A 16277-nucleotide genomic window follows, 5' to 3' on the forward strand; every position below is an offset into this window, starting at 1 on the left:
CAAATTTAAATCTGCGTTTTACAGTACCAGAAAAGTCTATGAGATTCCATAAATCTCATGCATACATTGGTTTTTGTCTGATCAGTATTTTGTGTTTTGCATGTTTTTTTGCAGAATAGAGCATGTCACTTCTTTCAGCGTTTTTCATCCGTAGGAAGTAATGGGTAGTGAAAAAACGCCTAGTGTGAACATAGATATCAGGTTTTGCTGTGTTTTTAGTTAAAAAGGCAAGTACAACAGTATGTGAAACTCAATTATTTTTGAGATTTTACCATCTTGTCTTGGTCATCCGAGATGGCCGTTTGGATTAGGAGAGTTTAATTAAATTAGTTATGTGTACAATTGGTTGAGCTAGGTGTGAGATTGAAGAAAAACCTGTGGCCCACGGAGGTGTGAAATTGAACAATGCCTGAGCAACTGAATGACAGACCCTAGTTTGAAGATAAACAGTGACCTATAAACTCAATGCACTGCCAGTGTTTTAGAAAAACTGTTCCTGAACAATTCACCTCCCCCCACTGTTACATTTGAAATTCTGGTTAATATGGTTTCACATATGTCTTGCATTGGTGACCTGTATTCATGCTTCTGTGGTGCAAGCAAAGTTGAACTTCGGGATCCTGAAAAACGCACCAAAAACTGCGTTTTTGACGCAGCTTCTTTCCTGTCAAGAGATCAGGTTTTGGTGTAGAAAAAAAAACGCTTAAAAAAATGCAACGTGTGAACATAGCCTAATAAGTGTAATATTCTAATTAGAAAAAAAAACGACACTACAGCAAAACCTTATTCAGGACACTCAATGGGAGTCTAAAGTCAAGCCGCTCAACTGCCTGTGATGTCTATGCTCCAGCATCTCCTGTCATGTGTACGGTCCAGCCCCAGTGAGCAGAAATGTGAATGACGGCAGTGTATGTACAAAGATACCATAATTTCTCAAACTGTAGCAAAAACATAGCCAAAAATCAAACAAGTATATGTGTGTCAGAAATTCACTTAACAGTGAAACTTCACACCACCACCCAAGACTGCATATGTGGTGTGAAGACTCCATAGGAGAATGGTCTCAAACAATAGACCAACATACTCATACAAAAGAGGAAGTCTATCACAGAAAAAAACTGATCTAGATGGGTTTGGTTTTGCTAAGAGGTTTTAACATTAGATTTTGTGAGCGCACACCAACAACGATTTTCAGAACAAAAGGGCTGTGGCACCCTACAAAGTTACACTTCCATTAAAGGGAATCCGTCAGCAGGTTTTTGCTACCTCATCTGAGAGTAGCATGTATCACTTAGTATTTTCCCTGTATGAGTCATGAGTCACTGCAAAAGTCCCTGGCAGGAGGGAGGAGGGAGTAGCTGGGTCAAGAGTTCAAAAGGGGAATACTTTTTGCAGGGAAAAGAGACTTCTTGTTATTACAAAGAGCAGAGAAAAGAGAAGAATGTACTGGGTAGAAGAGCAAAATGAGAAATTGTAAGTACAATATATTATGATGATTGCAATATATTAAAAGGATAAAAACTTTGATGGGAGGAGAAGAGCTTCTTTAAGTTGAGAATGAAGAATACCTTGAAGATTTAATCTGACCCCTCATTCACAACTTCAGGGGAGTATTATTGGGGTGCAAATGTTTCTACTATTTTTTGCTGATAAGACATCATCTAGATTACCAAATTTAAATAGCGTCCATTATAGGACATGGGTAATTAGTTCATAAATTATTTCAAAGCTGAAAAAAACTATAAATAGTATTAAATTGTATTCTAACCCACCTGTTACGTTCATAACTTCCATGTCGTGGAGGGGTCCTACCATGAGACTGGGTCCTACTGTATTCATAGTCTGATCTCCGTCGACTGCTGTCTGGTCTTCTGGTCCGGTCAGGACTCCTTCCACGATCTCTTCGATCACAATGTTTTTCAGAACGATGTCGCTCACTATGACTGTATTCTCTGTGTCGATGAGCATCATAGTGTTTGCCCCTATCTGGAGTCCTATGGTCACTCTGTGGTTTATCAGCTTGGTACTGGCTGTGACTAGTGTGTCGGTAATGGCTGCTGCTCTGAAAAGATGCTGAACTCTGTTGGTAGCTACTGAAGTTAGAAACTGGCTGAGGTGGAGGTGGCGGTGGTGGAAAAGATTGTGGTGGATACCCGGATGGATATACTGGTTGATAGCCTACGTGCGGCAATGGTGGGGGCATAATGGGTGGTGGTGGCATTAGGGGAGGCACCATGTAAGGATAAGTGCTTTGTGCTGTTGGGGGACCAGTGGGTGGAGGGTTACTTGGCCCAAGTGGAGAAGGTGGGACAGGAGGAAAACAAGGTGGCATTGGGAAACTTTGCCTGACGGGATAAGTAGGTCTGGGAAGACATTGGCTTATTGTACTTTGGGTTGGTGGAGTAACAGGTGGCGGATAGCACATGTATTCCGGTCTTGGAGGCATGTAATTTGTATTTGGAAGGCTGGAAAATGTGGGAGGTGGAGTACTTTGTGTATCATAGGAATACTGGCCAGAAGATTGCTGTATCTGGGTTGGTCTGACATTTTGTGGCCGATAGGTCTGCAATGAAGTTGTCTGACCTCCTCTCGCCGGTTGCCCTCCTCTTCCTGCTGGTATAGACATTATCTAGAGTACAAAAAAATGATAAGAACAGGTAGCACCAATCATAGATTTACAAACATTATTAAAAAAAGCACCTAAAAAGATGTGTGTGTGTATATACACTGCTCAAAATAATAAAGAGAACACTCAAATAACATCCTAGATCTGAATGAAATATTCTCATTGAATACTTTGTTCTGTACAAAGTTGAATGTGCTGACAACAAAATCACACAAAAATCATCAATGGAAATCAAATTTATTAACCAATAGAGGCCTGGATTTGGAGTCACCCCCAAAATTAAAGTGGAAAAACACACACTACAGGCTGATCCAACTTTGATGTAATGTCCTTAAAACAAGTTAAAATGAGGCTCAGTATTGAGTGTGACCTCCACGTGCCTGTATGACCTCCCTACAACACCTGGGCATGCTCCTGATGAGGTTGCGGATGGTCTCCTGTGGGATCTCCTCCCAGACCTGGACTAAAGCATCCGCCAACTCCTGGACAGTCTGTGGTAGATGGAGCGAGACATGATGTCCCAGATGTGCTCAATCGGATTCAGGTCTGGGGAACAGGCGGGCCAGTCCATAGCTTCAATGCCTTCATCTTGCAGGAACTGCTGACACACTCCAGCCACATGAGGTCTGGCATTGTCCTGCATTAGGAGGAACCCAGGGCCAACAGCACCAGCATATGGTCTCACAAGGGATCTGAGGATCTCATCTCGGTGCCTAATGGCAGTCAGGCTACCTCTGGGGAGCACATGGAGGGCTGTGCGGCCCTCCAAAGAAATGTCATAGAACACCAGGATTGGCAAAGTCGCCACTGGGGCCCTGTGCTCTTCACAGATGAAAGCAGGTTCACACTGAGCACATGTGACAGACGTGAGTCTGGAGACGCCGTGGAGAGCGATCTGCTGCCTGCAACATCCTTCAGCATGACCGGTTTGGCAGTGGGTCAGTAATGGTGTGGGATGGCATTCCTTTGGAGGGCCGCACAGCCCTCCATGTGCTCACCAGAGGTAGCCTGACTGCCATTAGGTACCCAGATGAGATCCTCAGACCGCTTGTGAGACCATATGCTGGTGCGGTTGGCCCTGGGTTCCTCCTAATGCAGGACAATGCCAGACATCATGTGGCTGGAGTATGTCAGCAGTTTCTGCAAGATGAAGGCATTGAAGCTATGGACTGACCTGCCCATTCCCCAGACCTGAATCAGATTGAGCACATCTGGGACATCATGCCTCGCTTCATCCACCGTCACGTTGCACCACAGACTGTCCAGGAGTTGGCGGATGCTTTAGCCTAGATCTGGGAGGAGATCCCACAGGAGACCATCCGCAACCTCATCAGGAGCATGCCCAGGTGTTGTAAGGAGGTCATACAGGCACGTGGAGGCCACACACAATACTGAGCCTCATTTTGACTTGTTTTAAGGACATTACATCAAATTTGGATCAGCCTGTAGTGTGTTTTTCCACTTTAGTTTTTTTTTGGGGGGGGGGGGGGTGACTCCAAATCCAGGCCTCCATTGGTGTGTATGTGCAATATATGTTTTTGGAGCATTAAGGATTGAGCCAGTGGCATTGAATTTGTCACGAATGCGGTGAATGGTTTGTCTCTTTGGGGCTTGAGTACCAAATGTTTCAACCCAATTTGCTCTAACGGTTTCAGCATTTTGAGATTTCCAATACTCTGTTAAAATCCATTTTCTTTGATCTGTATTTAAATTATTTGCCATTATGTGTTATCTGAAAAGAAAACAGATTTGGGGGAGATCTATCTGTGAAAACTAGATCTGTGAAACTGGCTCAGTTGCCCTTAGCAACCAATCAGATTCCACTTTTCATTTTCCAAAGAGTGTGAGGAATGAATAGTGGAATCTGATTGGTTGCTAAGGGCAACTGAGCCAGTTTCACTTTACACCATGTTTGATAAATCTCCCCCTTCATAACCTTATTCCACTTTCTGTCCACCTACTTTTGGACCACTATATATATATTAATTTCAGTGTATTAGAATTAAAATTAGCATTCTAAGTTCCTATTTGATCAGTTATGGAAACTAGGGGAAAAAAGGCCACATAGTCACATATATACAGACTTAACTTATTTTTTTAAAATTTGCATGAGGCTCAATGGACGAATAGGTGATTTCCTAGAGCAGGGGTGGGGAACCTCCGGCCCTAGGGCCATTGATCTTCTCCCCGACTGCCAAGAGGATTCCAGGGGATCACCGTGCTCGGGCCAGCAGCCTCGTTCTTTGTGGGTGGATTTGGTGTGCAATGAACTCCCATCCTGCAGAAGAAGACAGCAGCCCCAGTGTCTCCTGTGAGGTGTATACTCCAGCCCCAGTATTATATAATGTCCTCTTGTTATATATAGTGGCATATTGTTATATATAGCTCCATTCCTTATTATATAGTGCTTTTTTGTTATATATAGGGCCATCCCTTAATATATAGTATCCTCTTGGCATATACACTGCCATCCCATATTATATAGTGCCCTCTTGTTATATACAGTGCTATCCCGTATTATAGAGCATCCTCTTGTTATATATAGCGCCGTTTCTTAGTACATAGTATCCTCCATTATGTACAGTGCTGTATAAACGGGAAGAAAGTTTGCAAGACATCCTATGTGTACTGCTCTCATTTTACATCCACAGATGTGCACCAGAACACCTGTGTGTTAATCACATGACATATCACATGATCTCTCAAGGGGATCATGTGACAGGTCACGTGATACATCGTGTGCTAAGGGTGGGACAGGCCCTCTACACTGCCAAGGATCTGGCTACTCTTTATCCACCCCTGGATACGTGATAAGTTGAACCTGTTTTTAATGGACAAACCCTTTAAATATTTTGCGTAAACTTGGCTTCAGTTGCCACACAGCTTAGCAGCAGCGATAAAACCTTAAGGACCTTCAGCTGTAGGGGAGGTAGTGGGGTACACTGTGCATGCTCGCCCACTGTAGTGAGGACACAAACACAGACTCACTGCACTGGGAAAGCAACACAGAAATGCACATGCTCGTCCTCCGAGATACAGCGGGACGTCTCCTGCAGTAACAAAGAGCAAACAACTGACCAAGGAGGTTCTGGGAGGCGAAAGGGACAGTCGGGAAAACGTATTATACATTGTCAACATTCTACATGTGTATGATGGTGGGAATACCCCTACAGATATTGCTATAATCAGAGGGCTGGGGTCACCCTGTGTGGCTACTACTGCCCGACGTGTAGATCGTCAGGTGAGAGGATGAACACTTGTATGGCAATCTATCTGTAAACCTCACCAATCCGTACGGCCGACAACTTATAAATGCACTGTATGACCCCGGCCTCAGAAGGTATGACAGTATGGCTGCCAGTATGCCGCCCTTTCCCTGTACCCTGGGGCTATGCTTTCCAATGAAGTTACTTACAATGGACATTATAAAACTCCTGAGTCCCTAGAACCACAGGCAGCATGCCATTTTGGAACAGTGGGCACCGGTATAAGGACAAACTGCAGCGTGCACAGATGAGAACCCAAATCAGTCCTAATGTATGAAGAGCACAGAGCGGGGCCGGCGCCCAGGACCGACCACAGCCTCCATCCTCATATGGAAGTCATAGCATAAGAGCATCACACTCACCCAGCACACAGAGACGCCAGCAGCTGAGCCACGGGATGTCCCGCCCACGTACTCGGCACCAGGCATGTCACGTGTGGAGAACCCTGCATGTTAATTGGTGATATTCCATGCTAATCACACACGTGACAAGAAGCACCAATAAGCACTGCGTAAAACAAAAACGGGGGCCGCCATCTTTAATAAGGGCACGTTACTGGCTTTTGTTATACAGTATGTATATAATGTAAGGAGTTGAACGGGCACACTATAACACAGAGCAACCTGACGCGTTATGAAGTGACCTAATGCAAGGGAAAGGCGCATTATAGGGAGATGCGTAGTTCTCGTACATGCTTCATTTTAAAGGAAAACTGAAGGTTTTGACCTTAGCAAAGATGGCGGCCAGACGTCTGTAGGGTTCCTGCCGGTGTGCTGGTTTCCGCTGGCCAATCAGCGCTGTGGGCTGGCCTTGTCCTGTCTGCGGCAGGTGAGGCCGGAGAAGGTTCTGTAGAAGGTTGTGTGAGGAGCACGACATGAGCGGCCGCCGTCTGAGGAGATACCAGGAGCTGCCGGTGTGGGTGGTGGAGGACCACCACGATGTACGTACACGGCCACCTGCCCAGTATTCTCCTAGCGGGCTGCAGAGGCTCCTACTGCACGAGTCCTGTGATCCATAGCACTGCCGCTAGCTGCCATTACTGGAGCCAGGAGAGCAATGGCCCAGTAATGGGGCAGGAGGGTCATTGGAGGGCTACTCCTGGCCGCAGCATGGGGTGCTGTCAGATACTGCTGCCCAATACAAGCACCTTCCCACTTTCTAGTAGTGACAGCTTGTTGCCTTGGAAATCGACCACCTAGACCGCAGAACATGCGCAGTCCTTACAAGCTCTTTTCTGTTCATGTTGTATCTGTAAACAATGATTGGAAGATTCTAGACTGCAGCAGTGGCTGGTCTCCTAGTCAACAAACTGAAAAGTCTCCCCTTTCAGGAAACTGGGCCCCAAATTGTGTAAAACAGGCAAAATTACAGCAGGTACTCGCCCTCCCTGGGTACAGAGCCGATTCCCGACCGATTCTCCTGTGCCAGTGGTTAGAGAACATCGCCTGTCACTGATAATAGGGGATCGCTTCTAACCACAGGAATAATTCTACAAAGCGTTTGTCTGATATAAAATGGCAGTCTGCAGTCGCTCTATTGACTGCAGACTTGTGAATCCTTAGATCACGCACACTGTGAGGATTCTCTGGTGTCAGCGCAGGGAATCACAGTCATGTGACCACAGGTATGCAATATGCATATTCCCGGCCACAATCCAGTTAGATGGCCGCAGCCTCGCTCAGTGCAAGTGCATTGAGCAAAGCCAGAAACAGTCTAGTTGGAGTGTGGCCAGGGAGTATGCATATTGCAAACGAGCAGTCACATAACCTCCAGCAGCTGAGGAAATCAGCTGTGTCAAATCTGCAGGTTTTGATGCGTTTTTTTCACTATCCTTCTGTCTCTAGTTATGCATATACATAAAGTTGTGTGAAAAAAAAACCCTCCTATTTTGCCATCAAAAACGCTGAAAAAATTTACGTGTGTTTTTTGGTGCGTTTTTATCACAACCCATTACTTCCTATGGGTGAAAAAACATTGAAAGAAGTGACATGCTCTTATTTTCCAAAAACCCAACCAAGGCACAAAATATGCAACAACAAAAAAACAAGATGTGTGAACAGATTATTCTGGTTTCTCATACACTTTGCTGGTACTGCAAAACGCAGCTGAAAATCTGCATAAAAATCTGCAGCAAAATACACAGCAAACAGAACGTGTGGGAACATAGCCTATCGTTTTAGTCCGGACAACCCCCTTAAATGACTTTGGGTAACTTGTTTCATATCTGATTCCTTGATGGCCCAAAGTGGTTCTGAGAGTAAAGTACCATTAAATCTTGTAGATTTGTAGCTTTTTACTGAATGTAATAAATAACTTTTCAAAGGGTTAAACAGCTTTTGCACAGTATCATATTGCCGATTTGCAGAGATGGCCACATCACATCCATTAGTCTGGCCTGACCCAAGGTGGTTCTAAGTGTAACACCTGTCATCAAAATGGGCAGGTGGAAATATTCTTTGAATTGAGCAAGTGTTTTCAAAGGGTTAAGGAGTATTTGGAGGCACTTGGGAAAAAAAATCACTTGCCTAATGAATTCCCTGTCACTGGAGCACTGCTCTGGGGCTTCCTGTAGAAGACATGTTGTCTAACCATGTGACCAAGGCAGCCAATCTGTAGCCCCAGCCTATGACATAGACACAAGTGATTGGCTGCAGTGGTCCTGTGGGTAGGTGGCCTGTCGCTGCTGCAGAAAAGTAACCCAAGTCTGGCAGGGAGCATCGGGTGGTGCTGGAGCAACAGGGATTCATCGGGTTAGTAATATAGATGAGAGGATCTGACGAAATTTGATTTGCAGCAAACTCCTCAAATGACTCTTACTATGCTTTGGGGTCTGGAGAGACCTCAGAACATAATAAACGTAAAATGTAGAAAGGAAAAACCTAATGCCTCACCGCTCACCTCTACTGCTCACTGTCCCCTGTGCAGTCCTTGGCACATCTTCTCACCGCTGCCTGCTGCATCTTAACGTAAGGCTGAGCATTGTCATGGCTGAGTGTTCTGGCCTAAAGTGTGCGTCATACGGTTAGGGCGCACGTGACGTCAGGACATCCCGGCCTAGAGAGCACAACTAGGCATGTGTGACCTAACAGCAAACATGATTTTGCAGCGTGCCCTGCGACCTTTATCGGTTCACACGCAGAACCCTCCCAGGGCTGGCAAGTTGCCGGAAGCCGCGGCCTATCAATCAACACCTGGGATTTCAGCCCTGACTGTTATGATTTGAAGATGCGATGAGGAGGCTGGAGAGTGAGCGATAAAGATTCTTACTATTTTTTTTACATGTTCTATTAATTGTGCTCTGGGGTCTAAAGAGACTCCAGAGCATAAGAAGGGACATTATATTCACGGAGAATAATGTCTCCACACATCGAGTTTCCTGGGAAAAACACGTGATCTGAAGAATTCGAATTGTGCCTCATTCGCTTATCTCTAGCCATGAGCAGTTCTGGTTATTGAGATCATAAGCAAGATCTTTATACCATTTACAGACAAAAAAAAATCACAACATAAGCCCAAAGCAAGGAGAAGCACTTCCAAAAACTACACAACATCTGATAAAGAGTGGAAGTCATAACGCCCAAGTATGAAAATAGTGCTCGTAATCATAAAGATAACACACTATAAAGTCAGTTGTGTAAAGAGAGTATGGGACACCAAGATCCCTTTCTCCCAAGGGTACAGGTACACAAACAATACAGATAGTATGTAAAAATGCATGTAAAAGTTTGGGCACCCTTGATCAAAAGTACTGTTATTGTGAACAATTAAGCAAGTTGAAGATGAAATTATCTTTAAAAGGCCTTAAGTTAAAGATGACACGTTTCCTTTGCATTTTAAGCAAAAAAAATATATATACCGTAATCTTTTACATTTTAAAAATTACACAAAGGAAAATGAACAGGTGCAAAAGTTTGGGCACCCAGCCTAGTTAGTACCTAGTAGCACTCCCTTTTGAAAGTATCACAGCTTGTAAACGCTTTTTGTAGCCAGACAAGAGTCTTTCAATTTTTGTTTGAGGGATTTTTATCCATTCTTCCTTGGAAAATTCTTCCAGTTCTGTGAGATTCCTGGGTTGTCTTGCATGCACTGCTATTTTGAGGTCTAGCCACAGATTTTCAATGATGTTCAGATCAGGGGACTGTGAGGGCCGTTGTAAAATCTTCAGCTTGCGCCTTTTGAGGCAGTCTATTGTGGATTTTGATGTGTTTAGGATCATTATCCATTTGTAGAAGCCATCCTCATTTCAACGTCTGCTTTTTTACATCAAGTTTTTGTTGAAATTTCATTGAATCCATTCTTCCCTCTACCCGTGAAATGATCCCCATGCCATTGGCTGCAACATAACCTCAAAGCATGATTGATCCACCCCCATGTTTACAGAGCACCTGTCAGCAGGATTGTGCTTAGTAAACCACATACACTGTCAGGTGGGCGCCGTTATACTCAGGGCTGTGTAGTCGGAGTCGTGGAGTCGGTATAAAATGGACCAACTTCGACTCCTAAAAATATATAATAAATTGGGTACAGTAGTTCAATGCAGTTTGTGGGCAGGGCCGGCTCCAGGTTTTTGTGGGCCCTGGATGAAAGAGTCTCAGTGGGCCCCTTTAACACATACCACGATTCATGATGCACAGATGCCGCAGAGAAATATATATAGTACAAGGCCAAAGATTTCACTTCTTACATTACATGAGCGATATCTATTGTAAATTCCACAATAGCTCAGAAACCGGTGAATCGCTCCATACCGGATATTGGCCCCCTTATAACTCTCTGTACAGGACACTGACCCCCTTATAACGCTCCAGATAGAGTACTGACCTCTATATAACGTCCCATGCAGGCTGTCCCCCCTGCCCCCCCCACACACACACATAATGCCCTATGCAGGATGTCCCCCCCCCCCCCCCCATATAATTGCAGGATGTCACCCCCCCTTATAATGCCCCATGCAGGACGTCACCTCCCCCTCCCTTATAATGCCCCATGCAGGATGTCACCCCCCCCCTTATAATGCCCCATGCAGGATGTCACTTCCTCCCCATATAATGCCCCATGCAGGATGTCACTTCCTCCCCATATAATGCCCCATGCAGGATGTCGCCTCTCCCCCCCATATAATGGCCCATGCGGAATGTCGCCTCTCCCCCCCCATATAATGGCCCATGCAGAATGTCGCCTATCCCCCCCCATATAATGGCCCATGCAGAATGTCGCCTATCCCCCCATATAATGCCCCATGCAGAATGTCGCCTCTCCCCCCCCATATAATGCCCCATGCAGAATGTCGCCTCTCCCCCCCATATAATGCCCCATGCAGAATGTCGCCTCTCCCCCAATATAATGCCCCATGCAGAATGTCGCCTCTCCCCCCATATAATGGCCCATTCAGAATGTCACCTCTCCCCCCCCCCATATAATGCCCCATGCAGGATGTCACTCCCCCATATAATGCCTCATGCAGGATGTCACTCCCCCCCCCCCCCCATATAATGCCCCATGCAGGATGTCACTCCCCCCCCCCCTTTAATGCTTCATGCAGGATGTCAATTTCCCCCCTTATAATGCCCCATGCAGGAGTCAATTTCCCCCCCATATAATGCCCCTTGCAAGATGTCACCTTCCCCCCCATATAATGCCCCTTGCAGGATGTCACCTCTCCCCCTATATAATGCCTCATGCAGGATGTCACTCCCCCCCCCCTATATGCCTCATGCAGGATGTTACCCCCCCTTATAATGCCATATGCAGGATGTCACTTTCCCCCCTTTTAATGCCCCATGCAAGATGTCACCCCCCCATATAGTGCCCAATACAGGATGTCACCCCCCCCTTTATAATGCCCCATGCAGGATGTCACTCCTCCCCTTATAATGCCCCATGCAGGATGTCGCTCCTCCCCTTATAATGCCCCATGCAGGATGTCGCTCCTCCCCTTATAATGCCCCATGCAGGATGTCACTCCTCCCCTTATAATGCCCCATGCAGGATGTCGCTCCTCCCCTTATAATGCCCCATGCAGGATGTCGCTCCTCCCCTTATAATGCCCCATGCAGGATGTCGCTCCTCCCCTTATAATGCCCCATGCAGGATGTCGCTCCTCCCCTTATAATGCCCATGCAGGATGTCGCTCCTCCCCTTATAATGCCCCATGCAGGATGTCGCTCCTCCCCTTATAATGCCCCATGCAGGATGTCGCTCCTCCCCTTATAATGCCCCATGCAGGATGTCGCTCCTCCCCTTATAATGCCCCATGCAGGATGTCGCTCCTCCCCTTATAATGCCCCATGCAGGATGTCGCTCCTCCCCTTATAATGCCCCATGCAGGATGTCGCTCCTCCCCTTATAATGCCCCATGCAGGATGTCGCTCCTCCCCTTATATTGCCCCATGCAGGATGTCGCTCCTCCCCTTATAATGCCCCATGCAGGATGTCGCTCCTCCCCTTATAATGCCCCATGCAGGATGTCGCTCCTCCCCTTATAATGCCCCATGCAGGATGTCGCTCCTCCCCTTATAATGCCCCATGCAGGATGTCGCTCCTCCCCTTATAATGCCCCATGCAGGATGTCGCTCCTCCCCTTATAATGCCCCATGCAGGATGTCGCTCCTCCCCTTATAATGCCCCATGCAGGATGTCGCTCCTCCCCTTATAATGCCCCATGCAGGGTGTCGCTCCCCCCCCCATATAATGCCCCATGCAGGATGTTACTCCCCCCCCCCCCCCATATAATGCATCATGCAGGATGTCACTCCCCCCCCTTATAATGCCCCATGCAGGATGTCACTCCCCCCCTTATAATGCCCCATGCAGGATGTCACCCCCCCCTTTATTATGCCCCATGCAGGATGTCACCCCCCCCCCTTTATAATGCCCCATGCAGGATGATACCCCCCCCTTTATAATGCCCCATGCAGGATGTCACAATCCCCTTTTAATGCCCCATGCAGGATGTCAACCTTCCCCTTTATAATGCTCCATGCAGGATGTCAACCCCCCCTCTTTATAATGTCCCATTCAGGATGTCACCACCCCTTATAATAATGCCCCATGCAGGATGTCACCTGCCCCTTTTAATGCCCCATGCAGGATGTCACCTTCCCCTTTATAATGCTCCATGCAGGATGTCAACCCCCCCTCTTTATAATGTCCCATTCAGGATGTCACCACCCCTTATAATAATGCCCCATGCAGGATGTCACCTGCCCCTTTTAATGCCCCATGCAGGATGTCACCTTCCCCTTTATAATGCTCCATGCAGGATGTCAACCCCCCCCCTTTATAATGCTCCATGCAGGATGTCAACCCCCCCCCTTTATAATGCCCCATGCAGGATGTCACCCCCCCCTTTATAATGCCCCATGCAGGATGTCACCCCCCCCTTTATAATGCCCCATGCAGAATATCAACTTCCCCTTTATAGTGCCCCATGCAGGATGTCACACCCCCCTTATAATAATGCCCCGTGCAGGATGTCAACCCCCCTCCCTCTTTATAATGCCCCATGCAGGATGTCACCCCCCTTATAATGCCCCATGCAGGATGCCACCCCCCCTTATAATGCCCCATGCAGGATGTCACCCCCCCCCTTATAATGCTCCATGCAGGATGTCACCCCCACCCTTTTATAATGCCCCATGCAGGATGTCACCCCCCCCTTTATAATGCTCCATGCAGGATGTCACCCCCCCTTTATAATGCCCCATGCAGGATGTCACTACCCCCCCCATATAATGCATCATGCAGGATGTCACTCCCCCCCCCCCCCTTATAATGCCCCATGCAGGATGTCACTCCCCCCCTTATAATGCCCCATGCAGGATGTCACTCCCCCCCCCTTATAATGCCCCATGCAGGATGTCACCCCCACTTTATAATGCCCCATGCAGGATGTCACCCCCCCTTTATAATGCCCCATGCAGGATGATACCCCCCCTTTATAATGCCCCATGCAGGATGTCACCCTCCCCTTTTAATGCCACATGCAGGATGTCAACCTTCCCCTTTATAATGCTCCATGCAGGATGTCAACCCCCCCTCTTTATAATGTCCCATTCAGGATGTCACCACCCCTTATAATAATGCCCCATGCAGGATGTCATCTGCCCCTTTTAATGCCCCATGCAGGATGTCACCTGCCCCTTTTAATGCTCCATGCAGGATGTCACCTTCCCCTTTTTAATGCTCCATGCAGGATGTCAACCCCCCCCCTTTATAATGCCCCATGCAGGATGTCACCCCCCCTTTATAATGTCCCATTCAGGATGTCACCCCCCTTATAATAATGCCCCATGCAGGATGTCACCTTCCCCGTTATAATGCCCCATGCAGGATATCAACTTCCCCTTTATAGTGCCCCATGCAGGATGTCACCCCCCCTTTATAATGCCCCATGCAGGATGTCACACCCCCCTTATAATAATGCCCCGTGCAGGATGTCAACCCCCCTCCCTCTTTATAATGCCCCATGCAGGATGTCACCCCCCCTTATAATGCCCCATGCAGGATGCCACCCCCCCTTATAATGCCCCATGCAAGATGTCACCCCCCCCTTATAATGCCCCATGCAGGATGTCACCCCCACCCTTTTATAATGCCCTATGCAGGATGTCACCCCCCCCTTTATAATGCCCCATGCAGGATGTCACCCCCCCTTTATAATGCCCCATGCAGGATGTCACTACCCCTTATAATAATGCCCCATGCAGGATGTCACCTTCCCCTTTTAATGCCCCATGCAGGATGTCACCTTCCCCTTTTAATGCCCCATGCAGGATGTCACCTTCCCCTTTATAATGCCCCATGCAGGATGTCACCCCCCCTTTATAATGCCCCATTCAGGATGTCACCACCCCTTATAATAATGCCCCATGCAGGATATCAACTTCCCCTTTATAGTGCCCCATGCAGGATGTCACCCCCCCTTTATAATGCCCCATGCAGGATGTCACCCCCCCTTTATAATGCCCCATGCAGGATGTCACACCTCCCTTATAATAATGCCCCGTGCAGGATGTCAACCCCCCTCCCTCTTTATAATGCCCCATGCAGGATGTCACCCCACCCTTTTATAATGCTCCATGCAAAATGTCACCCCCCCCACCTTTATAATGCCCCAAGCAGTATGTTAAACCCACACACACACACACACACACACACACACACACACACACTCCCTTATAATGCCCCATGCCTCCATACATTAAAAAAAAATCTAATACTCACCTCACTTCTCCTCACCTGCTGCCGCTGCTCAGCTCCGGACTCCTCAGCGTCGCCGGCGTCTTCCCGCTCTGTGCTGTGACGGTACCACCACGCCCTCTGACTTGAGACGTCACAGTCGGAGGACGCGGAAGAGACCGGAGCTGCTGCGGAGGCACGGGACGGGGTAAGTATTGTGCCGGCTGCCTGGGCTCTGAGCAAACGGGGGGAGCGGGCGCTGACACGGCTGTCCTCCGCTCACGGGTCCCATAGCTCTGCGGGGCCCCCGAAGGCGAGTGGGCCCCCCCGCCTGCTCAGGGCCCCGGCACTTGCCCAGGTGCGTCGGGTGCGGACACCGGTCCTGTTTGTGGGGAATATTTTTTAATTTTTTGCATAAGAGTTTGGGAAAGTTATGAAATGTCCTATTCCTGATCTAAGGGTCTAGACTTTTAGATGAGATGAATCTGTGCTATAGTAAATTTATCACTTAAACATGAGCCATGTATGAGCGAGTCGGTGTCATGGAAATTGAGGAGTCGGAGGTTTGGCTTACCGACTCCACAGCCCTGGTTATACTTATTAAAATTATATCTTTGTTGATGAATTCCGTCCAGCAGTTCTTTTATAATCTTTACTTTCATTTCTGACATAATGATATGCATGTGCTCTGGTGCTCTCATTATGTATTCATGCATGCCCATCTTTGCCTTGTGACAGGTCACTGTGCTTTCAGTGACCTGCCTACTATTTTACATACTGACTGTGTAATTTGTGTCACAAAGTGAAATTTACATTCCCCCTAAAATGGCCTCGGCCTGCAAAATAGCATCTCACGTTTGCCGAGAGATGCTACTGCGTGTAGCGCCGGCGTCTCTGCCCGGCAGAGACGCCGACCCCCTTGCCGCCGCGGCTCTGCTCCGGCGTCCTCTGCTCTCCTGGCTGTGCATGCCCGGGGTGCGCGCAGATCCCCGGGCACCATGCTTAGGGCGCGCGCGCTCCCTGCTTCTTAAAGTGGCCGTGCTTGCCGTCCTATTATGTCCCTGGCCAATGGCCAGAGGACAGCTGACATTTTAGGCACCTCCTCCAAAATGGAGGTGCCTGTGCAATGTTGTAGTTTGTGTGCTAACACTCTCTCCAGCCCTCAGGTCCCAGTGCTGTCCGCTAGCCTGCCTATCTGCCGTGCC

At 47.7% G+C, this 16277-nt stretch overlaps 2 protein-coding genes across 3 annotated transcripts in view; one reads left to right on the forward strand and one right to left on the reverse strand.

The window, feature by feature from the left end:
• Nucleotides 1-6364, reverse strand: part of DROSHA (drosha ribonuclease III) — a 303644-nt gene extending 297280 nt beyond the window's left edge. The window contains exons 1-2 of one of the 2 annotated variants that reach the window (XM_073678641.1): nucleotides 6042-6226; nucleotides 1773-2629 (exon numbers count right to left, since the gene is read on the reverse strand). In XM_073678641.1, the coding sequence (XP_073534742.1) occupies nucleotides 1773-2629; nucleotides 6042-6050 (866 nt within the window). In that variant the 5' untranslated portion in view covers nucleotides 6051-6226. Of the gene's footprint in view, nucleotides 1-1772; nucleotides 2630-6041; nucleotides 6227-6254 lie in introns of those variants that run through there. The other variant, XM_073678640.1, reaches the window with a different exon arrangement.
• A 296-nt stretch (nucleotides 6365-6660) lies between these two features.
• Nucleotides 6661-16277, forward strand: part of CUNH5orf22 (chromosome unknown C5orf22 homolog) — a 97250-nt gene continuing 87633 nt past the window's right edge. Inside the window, exon 1 of the mRNA XM_073678642.1 lies at nucleotides 6661-6832. Within this exon, the coding sequence (XP_073534743.1) occupies nucleotides 6767-6832 (66 nt within the window). The 5' untranslated portion in view covers nucleotides 6661-6766. The remainder of the gene's footprint in view (nucleotides 6833-16277) is intronic.

The sequence above is a fragment of the Phyllobates terribilis genome, unplaced genomic scaffold (genome assembly GCF_046119375.1).
Source record: "Phyllobates terribilis strain yellow unplaced genomic scaffold, ASM4611937v1 Scaffold_4__5_contigs__length_816908805, whole genome shotgun sequence".
In the NCBI taxonomy this organism is placed as follows: Eukaryota; Metazoa; Chordata; class Amphibia; order Anura; family Dendrobatidae; genus Phyllobates; species Phyllobates terribilis.